The sequence below is a fragment of the Ascaphus truei genome, unplaced genomic scaffold, assembly GCF_040206685.1.
Source record: "Ascaphus truei isolate aAscTru1 unplaced genomic scaffold, aAscTru1.hap1 HAP1_SCAFFOLD_284, whole genome shotgun sequence".
In the NCBI taxonomy this organism is placed as follows: Eukaryota; Metazoa; Chordata; class Amphibia; order Anura; family Ascaphidae; genus Ascaphus; species Ascaphus truei.
Genome location: NW_027455794.1, coordinates 14,296 through 36,617, shown reverse-complemented (window position 1 = coordinate 36,617; position 22,322 = coordinate 14,296). Strand labels below are relative to the sequence as shown.

General features: G+C 53.6%; 1 protein-coding gene across 1 annotated transcript in view; it reads right to left on the bottom strand.

Annotated features, from left to right (window-relative positions):
- LOC142482965 (myosin-IIIb-like) overlaps window positions 1-22,322 on the bottom strand; it is a 197,069-nt gene that overhangs the window by 172,455 nt on the left and 2,292 nt on the right. The window contains exon 2 of the mRNA XM_075583083.1: window positions 10,645-10,710. Coding sequence (XP_075439198.1) covers window positions 10,645-10,710 — 66 coding nt within the window. The remainder of the gene's footprint in view (window positions 1-10,644; window positions 10,711-22,322) is intronic.

The window sequence follows — 22,322 nt, the reverse complement described above, 5'->3', positions numbered from 1 at the left end:
CCTCAGCGCTGTATATTGGGAGGATACAGATGTAGCCATGCATAATAATGACTGCATACATCTTCTCTGTTAGCAGTAAGTCCTGGTACACCCAGGCCTGCCCACAGTAGTAATGGAGGTTTTCCCTCACCCCCAAGTGTGGTGCCCTGTGTAAGGATGGGAGTGGCTGTATGCTCTGAGTCCCTGGATAGTGACCTCAGAGATGCGCCTGCCCCCTGGAGTATAAAGGGCACAACACTGACAGTTAGTGTTGTTGTTCGAGGGAGAGAGTAACCTGACGATACCGTTATTGAAGGAACCCTTTTTGTGACCCTAGTGCAGTAACTAGCGGGAACACAGTGATAATTCCAGTGTGTTTACGCCACGCTGTGTCCAGGGACCTGGCACAGTGGTGATCTCCCTAGGAGAAAGGGAATCCCACTTCATGATTGGAGGGCGTACCTGGCAAAGGGACATCACGCAGAGATGTGCGGCTAGAGCTGGCAGCTGCATGGGGCAGTCTGCTACATCCCTGTATTCAATAAAGATGTCCTTGAGAAAAAAGAACCCCACTGTGTGAGTGTGAGATTACTCAACAGTGGATGGCACCAAGAAGGAGTTCCTCACCAGGACCATCTCCCTGCGGAAGCACAGATCCTGATGAGGTGGAGGCGCTGCACATGATGTAGGTTGGACTCGTACCCACTACCTCAGCTACCTGTCCTGATGACATCCCCTAATAACACCAAGCGGGAGACTCAGGAGTCCTGTTACTTGCAGGTGCACCACCACACACGCCTTGTAATGGGGGACTGGTTAGACTACACGGGCCAATATGAGATTGGGTGGGTCAGGCCAGAGGGAGCACCCGTTACAATTGGAGGCGCTGCTGAGATGCATGCCAACAGGACAGGCTTTTGCTAGGCACACAGTAGGAATTAAGGAAAGTGTCTGCTGCCACTTTGTGCTTGAGGGACGGAGCCAGGGGTAGTCAGGGAGGTGCTGGAGATGCATGCCGCAAAGACGCCTTGGGATCCGTTAGGGGTTAGTGAGTCTGGAGCCGGGGCTATTGCTGTTCTAGTCGCCTTGAGGTAGCGCTAGCGGGGGACGCCTGAAGGGGTAAACTGGTAACTGAGAGCAGGAATTCTGGAAGGGTCCGCACTAGGCTAGCCAAAAGTAGGTCGACGCCCAAAGTGCTGCATGGAAGAGCCAGAGTACTCTAGTCTCCATTCCAGATCACTTACCAAGGAGCACAGACTGGAGGAACGTGTTACGGTAGACACAGGAAGGGTGAGCCTAGCCTGAGGTAGTGCACACACGAGTCAGATCTACGTTAGGTACACAAGGTGGTGCACAAGGCATGTTTGTTGTACAGATGTGGTAGCTGCCCCGCAGAGCGGAGCTCCACGTACAGAGAATCGGTGTTCACCCAAAGAAACAGAGAGAGAACTGTCAGAATGGAGGATCTGTACAGAACAGAAGGTCCAGGATGGCAGGGAAGGAGAACCACAAGAATGGAGGATCTGCATAGAGCAGAAGGTCCAGGATTGCGGTCATGTGAAGAACAGACTACAGAAGAGACTTTTGTGAGTTTGTTATGGAATGGCGTGAAAGCCGTGGCTGCGCCGTGTTTGTCGTGTTTTTGTTCTCGGGATGATACCCCTGAGAATAATGAGCAGGACAGTGTGCTTCGATGGGAGGAACAAAATGGACTTTGTTATACACCAATTAACAGACAGCCAGACGTTGCCTTCAGTGAAAGAAAAGACAGTGAACGAAAAGACAATGCTTACCAAGATGGCGGTTCCCGCGTCCCCGGGACACCGCGTGGGCATGCTGCAAAAGGTCTTGCAACTTTGCAGTCTGCTAGATGTTGGCCAGGATTGGCGCCAACGCGAAAACTCCACCCCGATGGGGAGTTTGGCGCGAAAGCTGGAGCCGCGCCCTCATGGACTATGACTCACTCCGCACCTGTGCTGGGTCTGCCTACAAGTCTACGAGACATCCCCCTAGTTTCAACCAGGGGGAGTGGTTTGCGGTCTCACCGGATGTCGCCAGAGGAAAAGGGAGGAATGGTGACTATATCAGCCCATGCCTTTCAGTTGCGAAGAGCCATTGATCAGTACCGACCTCTGAGCAGAGTACCTCCGCTGATAAAAATGGCTGAAGCTGTTGATAAAGTGGACCAAGGGCCTGTGATTTCCACACACCCTTATTCGGCTCCAGGAGGCTTCCTGGTGATCCGGGTGAAGGGTGTAGAGACTGTGGCGTGTCTGTGCCTGCAGTGCAGACTGCCGGGCGGAGCCGTGGGCAGCGAAGCCCGATGCCCCCACTGTGGACTGCAGTACATGTGGCCCATGACCACATTCGTACCTGTACAATCTACGGGGATGACCGGAAATGTACCGGTGGCGATAGAAGAACAGCCGGGAGCTCTCTGGAACAAGAGTGCCAGTCCCGCAGAGTCGGAGCCAACATTGGTGCTTCCGATAGAGAAACTCAGCCATCGGAGAGGTGATCACCGAGGAGCCCATCGCCGGTCTCCTACTGGGATGCCTCGGCCGAACTGCAAACTGGAATCCTCGGATGAGGAGTGTGCAAGGCTGGCGAGTAAGACAGTCATCAGACGAGACTGTCATACCATTGGTACGCCATGGAGGGATGAAATTCCTCGTGGTATGGAGACGCGGAGTCGAGTGTCCCCTGTACCGCGACCACCCGATCGCCGGAGTCCCACTGCCGTGGTGACTAGTGGATCGTACGGAGGGCGATCTACCCCGACCCTGCACGGGACTAAGACACCGTGTCTGTCGCAGACCCAGGGAGTGGAAGATCCGGAGGAGCGAGTCCAGAGCCAGACTGGATCGCGTAGCAGAATGGCGTTGGAGGAGATCCTTGTGGAGGAAGAGATTCCGCTTGGGAATCCACCGCAAGATGGCGTCGCAGCACGTGCGTGTGAGGAAGTGGTGCCGGAGGACCAGGGAGGTCCCGAGTGGGAGATGGTGCCGCCTCTGCGATCGAGCAGCGGGAAGCGATCCCCTATTATCCAAGGGAATGGGCGGTTGAACGGAAAGCCCAGGAGTCCCAAGGTTGAAGACAAAGATGGACTTTGTGGCGAGGCTAAGGCAGGTACCGCTGGGGAGCAGGTCGAAACCCTGTCCGTGCCTACTGGTCGGTCCCGTCCCCAAACCCCGTCCACACCCAAGGTTAGTCCTAAGGCCCTAGCTAAAGCCCCTGTACCCGTCCCTATCCTATTTGGATCTAGTTCCAGTTTAGGGTTGTCCGGGGAGTCACGGGGTCCTTTTGATGATCGAACTGGGAGCCTGGACTTGGGTACGTCGGATGATGGGTCGGAGGGAGGAGGGAGCATGTCCCGACAAGTGTCGGTGTTCAGTGATTGTCCTAGCGGGATGAGTATCACTGTTAGGAATACCTCTCATCGCAAGGGAATTAATATCCGATCTGAGGGTACATCTGGAGTGTCTTCTGGTGGGCTTGATGAGGAGTCCCTAGAAGAAAATGTAGATTCTAGCTCCGAGGAACGGAAGGAGACTAGGTGGTGGGCCCCCTTGTACGAGGGGTATGTCTCGTGGTTTGACCGCACCCGCTTTATTTTAGAGAGGGAGGGGGTGGTTGATCACTGGTGGGCTGCCGGGGATTTTGATAATGAATCCTACCTTAGGGCTCTAAGGGTACGATGGGACCGTATACAGGCAGGCCTAATTATCCCTAAGGGGTCCGCAGGGTTAGATGATCCGGTGGAGACACATGAGCCCCTATCATGGGTGTTGCCCGGGACGGCTGGTCGAACCAGTTTAACTAGGGCTTGCAGAGCTGAGCGAGCTATCATTGCCAAGTACAGGAAGTCCCATGGGCTTGATTACCCCTATGTCCCTGAACCTCTAATGACAGAGATAGAGGAGAATAGGGAGAGATGGCTCAAGACTGATATACAGTACTATATCATTGAGAGAGGGGGAGCCATAAAAGGGATACAGGCCGAGCAGAGGGTAGCTCAACTGATGCGGGTCTGGAAGATAGGGCGCAGTGTATATAAGCACAAGGTGATGTACTGTAATGAGAGAGGAGTACCACGGGAATACAGCGTGACTGTGCATGATGCCGCGGGGCGAGAGGTGAAGAAGCCAGATCCTCGGCATTACTATTGAGTGTCCAATAGAGTGGTCTGTTGTTTCTTTTGCGCTCCCTGCTGGTCAGTGAGTGTACTGAGCGTTCATTATTATGTTCATGTAATGATGTTTGCTGTGTTATTTGTGTGTTCTTTTGCAGTGTTTCCTGGCGCAAGGTACACCAAATTTAGGTCCCAGCCGGGACGGTGGGTATTCACCAGGGGGAGTATGTAGCCATGCATAATAATGACTGCATACATCTTCTCTGTTAGCAGTAAGTCCTGGTACACCCAGGCCTGCCCACAGTAGTAATGGAGGTTTTCCCTCACCCCCAAGTGTGGTGCCCTGTGTAAGGATGGGAGTGGCTGTATGCTCTGAGTCCCTGGATAGTGACCTCAGAGATGCGCCTGCCCCCTGGAGTATAAAGGGCACAACACTGACAGTTAGTGTTGTTGTTCGAGGGAGAGAGTAACCTGACGATACCGTTATTGAAGGAACCCTTTTTGTGACCCTAGTGCAGTAACTAGCGGGAACACAGTGATAATTCCAGTGTGTTTACGCCACGCTGTGTCCAGGGACCTGGCACAGTGGTGATCTCCCTAGGAGAAAGGGAATCCCACTTCATGATTGGAGGGCGTACCTGGCAAAGGGACATCACGCAGAGATGTGCGGCTAGAGCTGGCAGCTGCATGGGGCAGTCTGCTACATCCCTGTATTCAATAAAGATGTCCTTGAGAAAAAAGAACCCCACTGTGTGAGTGTGAGATTACTCAACAGTGGATGGCACCAAGAAGGAGTTCCTCACCAGGACCATCTCCCTGCGGAAGCACAGATCCTGATGAGGTGGAGGCGCTGCACATGATGTAGGTTGGACTCGTACCCACTACCTCAGCTACCTGTCCTGATGACATCCCCTAATAACACCAAGCGGGAGACTCAGGAGTCCTGTTACTTGCAGGTGCACCACCACACACGCCTTGTAATGGGGGACTGGTTAGACTACACGGGCCAATATGAGATTGGGTGGGTCAGGCCAGAGGGAGCACCCGTTACACAGATATACACACACAGTAAGTATATAGGAGCATTACCTCAGCACTGTATATTGGGGGATACAGATACACACACAGTAAGTATATAGGAGCATTACCTCAGCGCTGTATATTGGGGGGATACAGATATACACACACAGTAAGTATATAGGAGCATTACCTCAGCGCTGTATATTGGGAGGATACAGATATACACACACAGTAAGTATATAGGAGCATTACCTCAGCGCTGTATATTGGGGGGATATAGATACACACACAGTAAGTATATAGGAGCATTACCTCAGCGCTGTATATTGGGGGGATATAGATATACACACACAGTAAGTATATAGGAGCATTACCTCAGCGCTGTATATTGGGGGGATATAGATACACACAGTAAGTATGTAGGAGCATTACCTCAGTGCTGTATATTGGGGGGATATAGATACACACAGTAAGTATATTGGAGCATTACCTCAGCACTGTATATTGGGGGATACAGATACACACACAGTAAGTATATAGGAGCATTACCTCAGCGCTGTATATTGGGGGATACAGATATACACACACAGTAACTATATAGGAGCATTACCTCAGCGCTGTATATTGGGGGATACAGATACACACACAGTAAGTATATAGGAGCATTACCTCAGCGCTGTATATTGGGAGGATATAGATACACACACAGTAACTATATAGGAGCATTACCTCAGCGCTGTATATTGGGGGGATATAGATACACACACACACAGTAAGTACAGTATATAGGAGCATTACCTCAGCGCTGTATATTTCGAGGATATAGATATACACACAGTAAGTATATAGGAGCATTACCTCAGCGCTGTATATTGGGGGGATATAGATACACACACAGTAAGTATATAGGAGCATTCCCTCAGCGCTGTATATTGGGAGGATATAGATATACACAGTAAGTATATAGGAGCATTACCTCAGTGCTGTATATTGGGGGGATATAGATATACACACACAGTAAGTATATAGGAGCATTACCTCAGCGCTGTATATTGGGAGGATACAGATATACACACACAGTAAGTATATAGGAGCATTACCTCAGCGCTGTATATTGGGAGGATATACATACACACAGTTGGTATATAGGAGCATTACCTCAGTGCTGTATATTGGGGATATAGATACACACAGTAAGTATATAGGAGCATTACCTCAGCGCTGTATATTGGGAGGATATAGATACACACAGTTGGTATATAGGAGCATTACCTCAGTGCTGTATATTGGGGATATAGATACACACAGTAAGTATATAGGAGCATTACCTCAGCGCTGTATATTGGGGGGATATAGATACACACAGTAAGTATATAGGAGCATTACCTCAGCACTGTATATTGGGGGATACAGATACACACACAGTAAGTATATAGGAGCATTACCTCAGCACTGTATATTGGGGGATACAGATACACACACAGTAAGAATATAGGAGCATTACCTCAGCGCTGTATATTGGGGGATACAGATATACACACACAGTAACTATATAGGAGCATTACCTCAGCGCTGTATATTGGGGGATACAGATACACACACAGTAAGTATATATGAGCATTACCTCAGCGCTGTATATTGGGAGGATATAGATACACACACACACAGTAACTATATAGGAGCATTACCTCAGCGCTGTATATTGGGGGGATATAGATACACACACACACAGTAAGTATATAGGAGCATTACCTCAGCGCTGTATATTTCGAGGATATAGATATACACACAGTAAGTATATAGGAGCATTACCTCAGCGCTGTATATTGGGGGGATATAGATACACACACAGTAAGTATATAGGAGCATTACCTCAGCGCTGTATATTGGGAGGATATAGATATACACAGTAAGTATATAGGAGCATTACCTCAGCGCTGTATATTGGGGGGATATAGATATACACACACAGTAAGTATATAGGAGCATTACCTCAGCGCTGTATATTGGGAGGATACAGATATACACACACAGTAAGTATATAGGAGCATTACCTCAGCGCTGTATATTGGGAGGATATAGATACACACACACAGTAACTATATTGGAGCATTACCTCAGCGCTGTATGTTGGGAGGATACAGATACACACACACAGTAAGTATATTGGAGCATTACCTCAGCGCTGTATATTGGGGGGATATAGATACACACACAGTAAGTATATAGGAGCATTACCTCAGCGCTGTATATTGGGAGGATACAGATACACACACACAGTAAGTATATAGGAGCATTACCTCAGCGCTGTATATTGGGAGGATACAGATACACACACACAGTAAGTATATTGGAGCATTACCTCAGCGCTGTATATTGGGGATATAGATATACACACACAGTAAGTATATTGGAGCATTACCTCAGCGCTGTATATTGGGGGGATATAGATACACACACAGTAAGTATATAGGAGCATTACCTCAGCGCTGTATATTGGGAGGATACAGATACACACACACAGTAAGTATATTGGAGCATTACATCAGCGCTGTATATTGGGGGGATACAGATATACACACACAGTAAGTATATAGGAGCATTACCTCAGCACTGTATATTGGGGGGATATAGATACACAGAGTAAGTATATAGGAGCATTACCTCAGCGCTGTATATTGGGGGATACAGATACACACACAGTAAGTATATAGGAGCATTACCTCAGCACTGTATATTGGGGGATACAGATACACACACAGTAAGTATATAGGAGCATTACCTGAGCGCTGTATATTGGGAGGATATAGATACACACACACAGTAAGTATATAGGAGCATTACCTCAGCGCTGTATATTGGGAGGATATAGATACACACACACACAGTAACTATATAGGAGCATTACCTCAGCGCTGTATATTGGGAGTATACAGATACACACACACAGTAAGTATATAGGAGCATTACCTCAGCGCTGTATATTGGGGATATAGATATACACACACAGTAAGTATATTGGAGCATTACATCAGCGCTGTATATTGGGGGGATACAGATATACACACACAGTAAGTATATAGGAGCATTACCTCAGCACTGTATATTGGGGGGATATAGATACACAGAGTAAGTATATAGGAGCATTACCTCAGCGCTGTATATTGGGGGATACAGATACACACACAGTAAGTATATAGGAGCATTACCTCAGCACTGTATATTGGGGGATACAGATACACACACAGTAAGTATATAGGAGCATTACCTCAGCACTGTATATTGGGGGATACAGATACACACACAGTAAGTATATAGGAGCATTACCTCAGCGCTGTATATTGGGGGGATATAGATATACACACACAGTAAGTATATAGGAGCATTACCTCAGCGCTGTATATTGGGAGGATACAGATATACACACACAGTAAGTATATAGGCGCATTCCCTCAGCACTGTATATTGGGGGGATATACAGTAGATACACACAGTAAGTATATAGGCGCATTACCTCAGCGCTGTATATTGGGGGGATATAGATACACACAGTAAGTATATAGGCGCATTACCTCAGCGCTGTATATTGTGAGGATATAGATATACACACACAGTAAGTATATAGGAGTTGTACCTCAGCGCTGTATATTGGGAGGATATAGATATACACAGTAAGTATATAGGAGCATTACCTCAGCGCTGTATATTGGGGGGATATAGATATATACACACAGTAAGTATATAGGAGCATTACCTCCGCGCTGTATATTGGGGGATACAGATATACACACACAGTAAGTATATTGGAGCATTACCTCAGCGCTGTATATTGGGGGGATATAGATATATACACACAGTAAGTATATAGGAGCATTACCTCCGCGCTGTATATTGGGGGGATATAGATACACACACACACAGTAAGTATATAGGAGCATTACCTCAGCGCTGTATATTGGGGGGATATAGATATACACACACAGTAAGTATATAGGAGCATTACCTCAGCGCTGTATATTTCGAGGATATAGATATACACACAGTAAGTATATAGGCGCATTACCTCAGCGCTGTATATTGGGAGGGTATAGATATACACAGTAAGTATATAGGAGCATTACCTCAGCGCTGTATATTGGGGGGATATAGATATACACACACAGTAAGTATATAGGAGCATTACCTCAGCGCTGTATATTGGGGGGATATAGATACACACACACAGTAAGTATATAGGAGCATTACCTCAGCGCTGTATATTGGGAGGCTATAGATACACACACAGTAAGTATATAGGAGCATTACCTCAGCACTGCATATTGGGAGGCTATAGATACACACACAGTAAGTATATACAGTAGGAGCATTACCTCAGCGCTGTATATTGGGGGGATATAGATATACACACACAGTAAGTATATAGGAGCATTACCTCAGCGCTGTATATTGGGAGGATACAGATATACACACACAGAAAGTATATAGGAGCATTACCTCAGTGCTGTATATTGGGAGGGTATAGATATACACACAGTAAGTATATAGGAGCATTACCTCAGCGCTGTATATTGGGGGGATATAGATACACACAGTAAGTATATAGGAGCATTACCTCAGCGCTGTATATTGGGGGGATATAGATACACACACAGTAAGTATATAGGCGCATTCCCTCAGCGTTGTATATTGGGGGATATAGATATACACACACAGTAAGTATATAGGAGCATTACCTCAGCGCTGTATATTGGGGGGATACAGATACACACACAGTAAGTATATAGGCGCATTCCCTCAGCGCTGTATATTGGGGGGATATAGATACACACACAGTAAGTATATAGGAGCATTACCTCAGCGCTGTATATTGGGAGGATATAGATACACACACACACAGTAAGTATATAGGCGCATTACCTTAGCGCTGTATATTGGGAGGATATAGATACACACACACACAGTAACTATATAGGAGCATTACCTCAGCGCTGTATATTGGGAGGATATAGATATACACACACAGTAAGTATATAGGCGCATTACCTCAGCGCTGTATATTGGGGGGATATAGATATACACACAGTAAGTATATAGGAGCATTACCTCAGCGCTGTATATTGGGAGGATATAGATACACACAGTAAGTATATAGGCGCATTACCTCAGCGCTGTATATTGGGGGGATATAGATATACACAGTAAGTATATAGGAGCATTACCTCAGCGCTGTATATTGGGGGGATATAGATACACAGTAAGTATATAGGAGCATTACCTCAGCGCTGTATATTGGGGGGATATAGATACACACACAGTAAGTATATAGGAGCATTACCTCAGCGCTGTATATTGGGGGGATACAGATATACACACACAGTAAGTATATAGGAGCATTACCTCAGCGCTGTATATTGGGGGGATACAGATACACAGTAAGTATATAGGAGCATTACCTCAGCGCTGTATATTGGGGGGATACAGATACACACACAGTAAGTATATAGGAGCATTACCTCAGCGCTGTATATTGGGAGCTCCTGGAAAGGATTCACAGCCACCAGAATGTCCCCGATGTACGTCTGCAAGAGACAGAGGAACGTCACGTACACAGAGAACATCAGGCTGGGCCACAGACGGTATGTGTGCGTATATGTGCCCGAACCCTGGGGGGCCGACCCCGTGCGCCCGAACCCTGGGGGGGCGACCCCGTGCGCCCGACACATATTTGACAGACAAATCTGTGAAGAGTGGGGGGGGGGAGATCTGGATTAGAGTGGGGGGGAAGGGGATCTGGATTAGAGTGGGGGGGAAGGGGATCTGGATAAGAGTGGGGGGGGGAAGGGGATCTGGATTAGAGTGGGGGGGAAGGGGATCTGGATTAGAGTGGGGGGGAAGGGGATCTGGATTAGAGTGGGGGGGAAGGGGATACGGATTAGAGTGGGGGGAAGGGGATCTGGATTAGAGTGGGGGGGAAGGGGATACGGATTAGAGTGGGGGGAAGGGGATCTGGATTAGAGTGGGGGGAAGGGGATCTGGATTAGAGTGGGGGAAGGGGATCTGGATTAGAGTGGGGGGATCTGGATTAGAGTGGGGGGGAGGGGGATCTGGATTAGAGTGGGGGGAGGGGGATCTGGATTAGGGGCGAGGGGATCTGGATTAGGGTGGGGGGAGGGGATCTGGATTAGGGTGGGGGGAGGGGATCTGGATTAGGGTGGGGGGAGGGGATCTGGATTAGGGTGGGGGGAGGGGATCTGGATTAGGGTGGGGGGAGGGGATCTGGATTAGGGTGGGGGGAGGGGATCTGGATTAGAGTGGGGGGAGGGGATCTGAATTAGAGTGGGGGGAGGGGATCTGGATTAGAGTGGGGGGAAGGGAATCTGGATTAGAGTGGGGGGAAGGGGATACGGATTAGAGTGGGGGGAAGGGGATCTGGATTAGAGTGGGGGGAAGGGGATCTGGATTAGAGTGGGGGAAGGGGATCTGGATTAGAGTGGGGGGATCTGGATTAGAGTGGGGGGGGGGAGATCTGGATTAGAGTGGGGGGGAAGGGGATCTGGATTAGAGTGGGGGGGAAGGGGATACGGATTAGAGTGGGGGGAAGGGGATCTGGATTAGAGTGGGGGGAAGGGGATCTGGATTAGAGTGGGGGAAGGGGATCTGGATTAGAGTGGGGGGATCTGGATTAGAGTGGGGGGGAGGGGGATCTGGATTAGAGTGGGGGGAGGGGGATCTGGATTAGGGGCGAGGGGATCTGGATTAGGGTGGGGGGAGGGGATCTGGATTAGGGTGGGGGGAGGGGATCTGGATTAGGGTGGGGGGAGGGGATCTGGATTAGGGTGGGGGGAGGGGATCTGGATTAGGGTGGGGGGAGGGGATCTGGATTAGGGTGGGGGGAGGGGATCTGGATTAGGGTGGGGGGAGGGGATCTGGATTAGGGTGGGGGGAGGGGATCTGGATTAGAGTGGGGGGAGGGGATCTGAATTAGAGTGGGGGGAGGGGATCTGGATTAGAGTGGGGGGAAGGGAATCTGGATTAGAGTGGGGGGAAGGGGATCTGGATTAGAGTGGGGGGAAGGGGATCTAGATTAGAGACGGGTGGGGAAGGGGATCTGGATTACAGTGGGGTGGGGAAGGGGATCTGGATTACAGTGGGGTGGGGAAGGGGATCTGGATTAGAGTGGGGTGGGAAGGGGATCTGGATTAGAGTGGGGTGGGAAAGGGATCTGGATTAGAGTGGGGTGGGGAAGAGGATCTGGATTAGACTGGGGTGGGGAACGGGATCTGGATTAGAGTGGGGGGGATGGGATCTGGATTAGAGTGGGGGGAGGGGATCTGGATTAGGGGGGAGGGGATCATGATTAGGGGGGAGGGGATCTGGATTAGGGGGGAGGGGATCTGGATTAGGGTGGGGGGGAGGGGATTTGGATTAGGGTGGGGGGGAGGGGGAGGGGATTTGGATTAGGGTGGGGGGGAGGGGATCTGGATTAGGGTGGGGGGAGATCTGGATTAGGGTGGGGGGAAGGGGATCTGGATTAGGGTGGGGGGAAGGTGATCTGGATTAGGGTGGGGGGAAGGTGATCTGGATTAGGGTGGGGGGAAGGTCATCTGGATTATGGTGGGGGGAAGGTGATCTGGATTAGAGTGGGGGGAAGGGGATCTGGATAGGGGGAAGGGGATCTGGATTAGAGTGGGGGGAAGGGGATCTGGATTAGAGTGGGGGGAAGGGGATCTGGATTAGAGTGGGGGGGAAGGGTATCTGGATTAGAGTGGGGGGAAGGGTATCTGGATTAGAGTGGGAGGAGGGGATCTGGATTAGAGTGGGGGGAAGGGGATCTGGATTAGAGTGGGGGGAAGGGGATCTGGATTAGAGTGGGGGGAAGGGGATCTGGATTCAAGTGGGGGGAAGGGGATCTGGATTAGGGTGGGCGGGAGGGGATCTGGATTAGGGTGGGCGGGAGGGGATCTGGATTAGGGTGGGCGGGAGGGGATCTGGATTAGGGTGGGCGGGAGGGGATCTGGATTAGGGTGGGCGGGAGGGGATCTGGATTAGGGTGGGCGGGAGGGGATCTGGATTAGGGTGGGCGGGAGGGGATCTGGATTAGGGTGGGCGGGAGGGGATCTGGATTAGGGTGGGCGGGAGGGGATCTGGATTAGGGTGGGCGGGAGGGGATCTGGATTAGGGTGGGCGGGAGGGGATCTGGATTAGGGTGGGCGGGAGGGGATCTGGATTAGGGTGGGCGGGAGGGGATCTGGATTAGGGTGGGCGGGAGGGGATCTGGATTAGGGTGGGCGGGAGGGGATCTGGATTAGGGTGGGCGGGAGGGGATCTGGATTAGGGTGGGCGGGAGGGGATCTGGATTAGAGTAGGGGGAGAAGGGGATCTGGATTAGAGTGCGGGGGGAAGGGGATCTGGATTAGAGTTCGGGGGGAAAGGGGATCTGGATTAGTGTGCGGGGGAAAGGGGATCTGGATTAGGGGGGAACGGATCTGGATTAGGGGGGAACGGGATCTGGATTAGGGTGGGGGGGGAACGGGATCTGGATTAGGGGGGGAACGGGATCTGGATTAGGGGGGGAACGGGATCTGGATTAGGGTGGGGGGGAACGGGATCTGGATTAGGGTGGGGGGGAACGGGATCTGGATTAGGGTGGGGGGGAACGGGATCTGGATTAGGGTGGGGGGAGGGGATCTGGATTAGGGTGGGCGGGATGGGATCTGGATTAGGGTGGGCGGGAGGGGATCTGGATTAGGGTGGGCGGGAGGGGATCTGGATTAGGGTGGGTGGGAGGGGATCTGGATTATCTGGATTAGGGTGGGCGGGAGGGGATCTGGATTAGGGTGGGCGGGAGGGGATCTGGATTAGGGTGGGCGGGAGGGGATCTGGATTAGGGTGGGCGGGAGGGGATCTGGATTAGGGTGGGCGGGAGGGGATCTGGATTAGGGTGGGCGGAAGGGGACCTGGATTAGGGTGGGCAAGAGGGGATCTGGATTAGAGTGGGGTGGGGAAGAGGATCTGGATTAGAGTGGGGTGGGGAAGGGGATCTGGATTAGAGTGGGGGGGAGGGGATCTGGATTAGAGTGGGGGGAGGGGATCTGGATTGGGGGGAGGGGATCTGGATTAGGGTGGGGGGAGGGGATCTGGATTAGGGGGGAGGGGATCTGGATTAGGGTGGGGGGAGGGGATTTGGATTAGGGTGGGGGGGAGGGGGAGGGGATTTGGATTAGGGTGGGGGGGAGGGGGAGGGGATTTGGATTAGGGTGAGGGGGAGGGGATTTGGATTAGGGTGGGGGGGAGGGGATTTGGATTAGGGTGGGGGGGAGGGGATCTGGATTAGGGTGGGGGGAGATCTGGATTAGGGTGGGGGGAAGGGGATCTGGATTAGGGTGGGGGGAAGGTGATCTGGATTAGGGTGGGGGGAAGGTGATCTGGATTAGGGTGGGGGGAAGGTGATCTGGATTATGGTGGGGGAAGGGGATCTGGATTAGAGTGGGGGGAAGGGGATCTGGATAGGGGGAAGGGGATCTGGATTAGAGTGGGGGGAAGGGGATCTGGATTAGAGTGGGGGGAAGGGGATCTGGATTAGAGTGGGGGGGAAGGGTATCTGGATTAGAGTGGGGGGAAGGGGATCTGGATTAGAGTGGGGGAAGGGGATCTGGATTAGAGTGGGGGGAAGGGGATCTGGATTAGAGTGGGGAGAGGGGATCTGGATTAGAGTGGGGGGATCTGGATTAGAGTGGGGGGAGGGGATCTGGATTAGAGTGGGGGGAAGGGGATCTGGATTAGAGTGGGGAGAGGGGATCTGGATTAGAGTGGGGGGATCTGGATTAGAGTGGGGGGAAGGGGATCTGGATTAGAGTGGGGGGAAGGGGATCTGGATTCAAGTGGGGGGAAGGGGATCTGGATTAGGGTGGGCGGGAGGGGATCTGGATTAGGGTGGGCGGGAGGGGATCTGGATTAGGGTGGGCGGGAGGGGATCTGGTTTAGGGTGGGCGGGAGGGGATCTGGATTAGGGTGGGCGGGAGGGGATCTGGATGAGGGTGGGCGGGAGGGGATCTGGATTAGGGTGGGCGGGAGGGGATCTGGATTAGGGTGGGCGGGAGGGGATCTGGATTAGGGTGGGCGGGAGGGGATCTGGATTAGGGTGGGCGGGAGGGGATCTGGATTAGGGTGGGCGGGAGGGGATCTGGATTAGGGTGGGCGGGAGGGGATCTGGATTAGGGTGGGCGGGAGGGGATCTGGATTAGGGTGGGCGGGAGGGGATCTGGATTAGAGTAGGGGGAGAAGGGGATCTGGATTAGAGTGCGGGGGGAAGGGGATCTGGATTAGAGTTCGGGGGGAAAGGGGATCTGGATTAGAGTGCGGGGGAAAGGGGATCTGGATTAGGGGGGAACGGGATCTGGATTAGGGGGGAACGGGATCTGGATTAGGGTGGGGGGGAACGGGATCTGGATTAGGGGGGGAACGGGATCTGGATTAGGGGGGGAACGGGATCTGGATTAGGGTGGGGGGGAACGGGATCTGGATTAGGGTGGGGGGAGGGGATCTGGATTAGGGTGGGCGGGATGGGATCTGGATTAGGGTGGGCGGGAGGGGATCTGGATTATCTGGATTAGGGTGGGCGGGAGGGGATCTGGATTAGGGTGGGCGGGAGGGGATCTGGATTAGGGTGGGCGGGAGGGGATCTGGATTAGGGTGGGCGGGAGGGGATCTGGATTAGGGTGGGCGGGAGGGGATCTGGATTAGGGTGGGCGGGAGGGGATCTGGATTAGGGTGGGCGGAAGGGGACCTGGATTAGGGTGGGCAAGAGGGGATCTGGATTAGAGTGGGGTGGGGAAGAGGATCTGGATTAGACTGGGGTGGGGAAGGGGATCTGGATTAGAGTGGGGGGGAGGGGATCTGGATTAGAGTGGGGGGAGGGGATCTGGATTAGGGGGGAGGGGATCTGGATTAGGGTGGGGGGAGGGGATCTGGATTAGAGTGGGGGAAGGGGATCTGGATTAGAGTGGGGGGAGGGGATCTGGATTAGAGTGGGGGAAGGGGATCTGGATTAGAGTGGGGGGAAGGGGATCTGGATTAGAGTGGGGTGGGGAAGAGGATCTGGATTAGAGTGGGGTGGGAAAGGGATCTGGATTAGAGTGGGGTGGGGAAGAGGATCTGGATTAGACTGGGGTGGAGGGGATCTGGATTAGAGTGGGGGGAGGGGATCTGGATTAGAGTGGGGGGAGGGGATCTGGATTAGGGGGGAGGGGATCTGGATTAGAGTGGGGGGAGGGAATCTGGATTAGAGGGGGGAGGGGATCTGGATTAGAGGGGGGAGGGGATCTGGATTAGAGTGGGGGGAGGGGATCTGGATTAGAGTGGGGGAGGGGATCTGGATTACAGTGGGGGGAGGGGATCTGGATTAGAGTGGGGGGAGGGGATCTGGATTAGAGTGGGGGGATCTGGATTAGAGTGGGGGGGATCTGGATTAGAGTGGGGGGATCTGGATTAGAGTGGCGGAAGGGGATCTGGATTAGAGTGGGGGGAGGGGATCTGGATTAGAGTGGGGGAAGGGGATCTGGATTAGAGTGGGGGGGAAGGGGATCTGGATTAGAGTGGGGGGGAAGGGGATCTGGATTAGAGTGGGGGAAGGGGATCTGGATTAGAGTGGGGGGGAAGGGGATCTGGATTAGAGTGGGGGGGAAGGGGATCTGGATTTGAGTGGGGGGAAGGGGATCTGAATTAGAGTGTGGGGGGAAAGGGGATCTGGATTAGAGTATGGGGGGAAAGGGGGTCTGGATTAGAGTGGGGGGAAGGGTATCTGGATTAGGGGGGAAAGGGGATCTGGATTAGAGTGGGGGGAAAGGGGATCTGGATTAGAGTGGGGGGAAAGGGGATCTGGATTAGAGTGGGGGGAAAGGGGATCTGGATTAGAGTGGGGGGAAAGGGGATCTGGATTAGAGTGGGGGGAAGGGGATCTGATTCGAGTGGGGGGAGTGGATCTGGATTAGAGTGGGGAGGGAGGGGGGTTAGGGGATCTGGATAAGAGTGGGGGGAGGGGATCTGGATTAGAGTGGGGGGGAAGGGTATCTGGATTAGAGTGGGGGGAAGGGGATCTGGATTAGCATGGGGGGAAGGGGATCTGGATTAGAGTGGGGAAGGGGATCTGGATTAGAGTGGGGAAGGGAATCTGGATTAGGGGGGAAGGGGATCTGGATTAGGGGGAAGGGGATCTGGATTAGAGAGTGGGGGGAAGGGTATCTGGATTAGAGTGGGGGGGAAGGGGATCTGGATTAGGGGGGAAGGGGATCTGGATTAGAGTGCGGGGGGAAGGGGATCTGGATTAGAGTGGGGGGAAGGGGATCTGGATTAGAGTGGGGGGAGGGGATCTGGATTAGAGTGGGGGGGAACGGGATCTGGATTAGAGTGGGGGGGAGGGGATCTGGATTAGAGTGGGGGGGAAGGGGATCTGGATTAGAGTGGGGGGGAAGGGGATCTGGATTAGGGGGAAGGGGATCTGGATTAGGGGGAAGGGGATCTGGATTAGGGGGAAGGGGATCTGGATTAGGGAGAAGGGGATCTGGATTAGAGAGTGGGGGGAAGAATATCTAAATTAGAGTGGGGGGGAAGGGTATCTGGATTAGGGGGGGAAGGGGATCTGGATTAGAGTGCGGGGGGAAGGGGATCTGGATTAGAGTGGGGGGGAAGGGGATCTGGATTAGAGTGGGGGGGAAGGGGATCTGGATTAGGGGGAAGGGGATCTGGATTAGGGGGAAGGGGATCTGGATTAGGGGGAAGGGGATCTGGATTAGGGGGAAGGGGATCTGGATTAGAGAGTGGGGGGAAGAGTATCTAAATTAGAGTGGGGGGGAAGGGTATCTGGATTAGGGGGGGAAGGGGATCTGGATTAGAGTGGGGGGGAAGGAGATCTGGATTAGAGTGGGGGAAAGGGGATCTGGATTAGAGTGGGGGGGAGGGGATCTGGATTAGAGTGGGGGGAAGGGGATCTGGATTCGAGTGGGGGGGAAGGGGATCTGGATTAGAGTGGGGGGGAAGGGGATCTGGATTAGAGTGGGGGAAAGGGGATCTGGATTAGAGTGCGGGGGAAAGTGGATCTGGATTAGAGTGGGGGGAGGGGATCTGGATTAGAGTGGGGGGAAGGGGATCTGGATTAGAGTGGGGGGAGGGGATCTGGATTAGAGTGGGGGGAAGGGGATCTGGATTCGAGTGGGGGGGGAAGGGGATCTGGATTAGAGTGGGGGGGAAGGGGATCTGTATAAGAGTGGGGGGGAAGGGGATCTGGATTAGAGTGGGGGGGAAGGGGATCTGGATTAGAGTGGGGGGGAAGGGGATCTGGATTAGAGTGGGGGGAAATGGGGTCTGGATTAGAGTGCGGGGGGAAAGGGGATCTGGATTAGAGTGGGGGGAAGGGAAGGGGATCTGGATTAGATGGGGGGAAGGGGATCTGGATTAGGGGGGGAAGGGGATCTGGATTAGAGTGCGGGGGAAGGGGATCTGGATTAGAGTGGGGGGGAGGGGATCGGGATTAGAGTGGGGGGGAAGGGGATCTGGATTAGAGTGGGGGGAAGGCGATCTGGATTAGAGTGGGGGGAAGGGGATCTGGATTAGAGTGGGGGGGAAGGGGATCTGGATTAGAGTGGGGGAAAGGGGATCTGGATTAGAGTGCGGGGGAAAGTGGATCTGGATTAGAGTGGGGGAAAGGGGATCTGGATTAGAGTGGGGGGGAAAGTGGATCTGGATTAGAGTGGGGGGAAAGGGGATCTGGATTAGAGTGGGGGGAAGGGGATCTGGATTAGAGTACGGGGGAAAGGGGATTTGGATTAGAGTGCGGGGAAAGGGGATCTGGATTAGAGTGGGTGGGGAGGGGATCGGGATTAGAGGGGGGGGAAGGGAAGGGGATCTGGATTAGAGTGGGGGGAAGGGGATCTGGATTAGAGTGGGGGGGAAGGGGATCTGGATTAGAGTGGGGTGGAAGGGGATCTGGATACGAGTGGGGGGGAGGGATGGGGATCTGGATTAGAGTGGGGGAAGTGGATCTGGATTAGGGGGGGAAGGGGATCTGGATTAGAGTGGGGGGGAAGGGGATCTGGATTAGAGTGGGGGGAAGGGGATCTGGATTAGAGTGGGGGGGAATTGGATCTGGATTAGAGTGGGGGGAAGGGGATCTGGATTAGAGTGGGGGGGAAGGGGATCTGGATTAGAGTAGGGGGAAGGGGATCTGGATTAGAGTGGGGGGAAGGGGATCTGGATTAGAGTGGGGGGAAGGGGATCTGGATTAGAGTGGGGGGGAATGGGATCTGGATTAGAGTGGGGGGGAAGGGGATCTGGATTAGAGTAGGGGGAAGGGGATCTGGATTAGAGTGGGGGGAAGGGGATCTGGATTAGAGTGGGGGGAAGGGGATCTGGATTAGAGTGGGGGGAAGGGGATCTGGATTAGAGTGGGGGGAATGGGATCTGGATTAGAGTGGGGGGAAGGGGATCTGGATTAGAGTGGGGGAAAGGGGATCTGGATTAGAGTGGGGGGGAAGGGGATCTGGATTAGAGTGGGGGGGAAGGGGATCTGGATTAGAGTGGGGGGAAGGGGATCTGGATTAGAGTGGGGGGGAAGGGGATCTGGATTAGAGTGGGGGGAAGGGGATCTGGATTAGAGTGGGGGGAAAGGGGATCTGGATTAGAGTGGGTGGGGAGGGGATCGGGATTAGAGTGGGGGGGGAAGGGGATCTGGATTAGAGTGGGGGGAGGGGATCTGGATTAGAGTGGGGGGGAAGGGGATCTGGATTAGAGTGGGGGGGAAGGGGATCTGGATTAGAGTGGGGGGGAAGGGGATCTGGATTAGAGTGGGACAGTGTGGGGGTCAGGGTATGGGGGTCAGTGTGAGGGGGTGAGGGGGTGAGAGGGTCAGTGTGAGGGTGTGAAGGTGAGAGGGTCAGTGTGTGGGGAGTCAGTGTGTGGGGAGTCAGTGTGTGGGGAGTCAGTGTGTGGGGAGTCAGTGTGTGGGGAGTCAGTGTGTGGGGAGTCAGTGTGTGGGGGTGAGGGGGTGAGAGGGTCAGTGTGAGGGTGTGAAGGTGAGTGGGTCAGTGTGGGGGTCAGGGTGTGGGGGTCAGTGTCCAGCTATCACAGATTCGCTGCTGCGGGTCAGCCCGTGAGGGGGTCAGCGCGAGGGTGGGAGGTCAGCGTGAGGGTGTGAGAGGGTGAGGGGGTCAGTGGAGGGTGTGAGAGGGTGAGAGGTCAGTGTGAGGGTGTGAGAGGGTGAGGGGGTCTCACATAGATCTGCTGCTGCAGGTAGCACTCTCAGTGTGAGGGGGTCAGTGTGTGGGGGTTCAGTGTGTGGGGGGGGTCAGTGTGTGGGGGGGGTCAGTGTGTGGGGGGGTCAGTGTGTGGGGGGGTCAGTGTGTGGGGGGGTCAGTGTGTGGGGGGTCAGTGTGTGGGGGGGTCAGTGTGTGGGGGGGTCAGTGTGTGGGGGGGTCAGTGTGTGGGGGGGTCAGTGTGTGGGGGAGGTCAGTGTGTGGGGGAGGTCAGTGTGTGGGGGGGGTCAGTGTGCTGCGGGTCAGCCCGTGAGGGGGTCAGCGTGAGGGTGGGAGGTCAGCGTGAGGGTGTGAGAGGGTGAGAGGGTGAGGGGTTCAGTGGAGGGTGTGAGAGGGTGAGAGGGTGGGAGGTCAGCGTGAGGGTGTGAGAGGGTGAGGGGGTCTCACATAGATCTGCTGCTGCAGGTAGCACTCTCAGTGTGTGGGGGTTCAGTGTGTGGGGGTTCAGTGTGTGGGGAGTCAGTGTGTGGGGAGTCAGTGTGTGGGGAGTCAGTGTGTGGGGAGTCAGTGTGTGGGGAGTCAGTGTGTGGGGGGTCAGTGTGTGGGGGGTCAGTGTGTGAGGGGTCAGTGTGTGGGGGGTCAGTGTGTGGGGGGTCAGTGTGTGGGGGGTCAGTGTGTGGGGGGTTAGTGTGTGGGGGGTCAGTGTGTGGGGGGTCAGTGTGTGGGGGGTCAGTTTGTGGGTGGGTGGGAGTGAGTGGGACTGAGTATGAGTGAGTGGGTATGAGTGAGTATGAGTGTGAGTGAGTGTGAGTGAGTGTGAGTGAGTGGGAGTGAGTGGGAGTGAGTGGGTATGAGTGGGTATGAGTGGGTATGAGTGGGTATGAGTGGGTATGAGTGGGTATCACATAGATTCGCTGCTGCATGTATCGCTCCCTCAGTGTGGGGGGTTAGTGTGTGGGGGGTCAGTGTGGGGGGTTAGTGTGTGGGGGGACAGTGTGAGGGGGTCAGTGTGAGGGGGTCAGTGTGTGTGGGTATGAGTGGGTATGAGTGGGTGGGGGTCTCACATAGAAATGCTGCTGCAGGTAGCGCTCCCTCAGTGTGAGGGGGTGAGTGGGTATGAGTGGATATGAATGGATATGAGTGGGTGGGGGTCTCACATAGATCCGCTGCTGCAGGTAGCGATCCCTCAGTGTGAGGGGGTCAGTGTGAGGGGGTCAGTGTGTGTGTGGGTATGTGTGGGTACGAGTGGGTATGAGTGGGAGTGGGAGTGAGTGGGAGTGAGTGGGAGTGAGTGGGAGTGAGTGGGAGTGAGTGGGAGTGAGTGGGAGTGAGTGGGAGTGAGTGGGAGTGAGTGGGAGTGAGTGGGAGTGAGTGAGAGTGGGTATGAGTGGGTATGAGTGGGTGGGGGTCTCACATAGATCCGCTGCTGCAGGTAGCGCTCCCTCAGTGTGAGGGGGTCAGTGTGAGGGGGGTCAGTGTGAGGGGGTCAGTGTGAGGGGGGTCAGTGTGAGGGGGGTCAGTGTGAGGGGGGTCAGTGTGAGGGGGTCAGTGTGAGGGGGTCAGTGTGAGGGGGCCAGTGTGTGGGGGGTCAGTGTGTGTGTGTGGGTATGTGTGGGTACGTGTGGGTACGTGTGGGTACGAGTGGGTACGAGTGGGTGGGAGTGAGTGGGAATGAGTGGGAATGAGTGGGAATGAGTGGGAATGAGTGGGAATGAGTGGGTATGAGTGGGTATGAGTGAGTGGGTGTGAGTGGGTGTGAGTGAGTATGAGTGAGTATGAGTGAGTGGGTATGAGTGGGTGGGGGTCTCACATAGATCCGCTGCTGCAGGTAGCGCTCCCTCAGTGTAAGGGGGGTTAGTGTGAGGGGGTCAGTGTGAGGGGGGTCAGTGTGAGGGGGGTCAGTGTGAGGGGGGTCAATGTGAGGGGGGGTCAATGTGAGGGGGGGT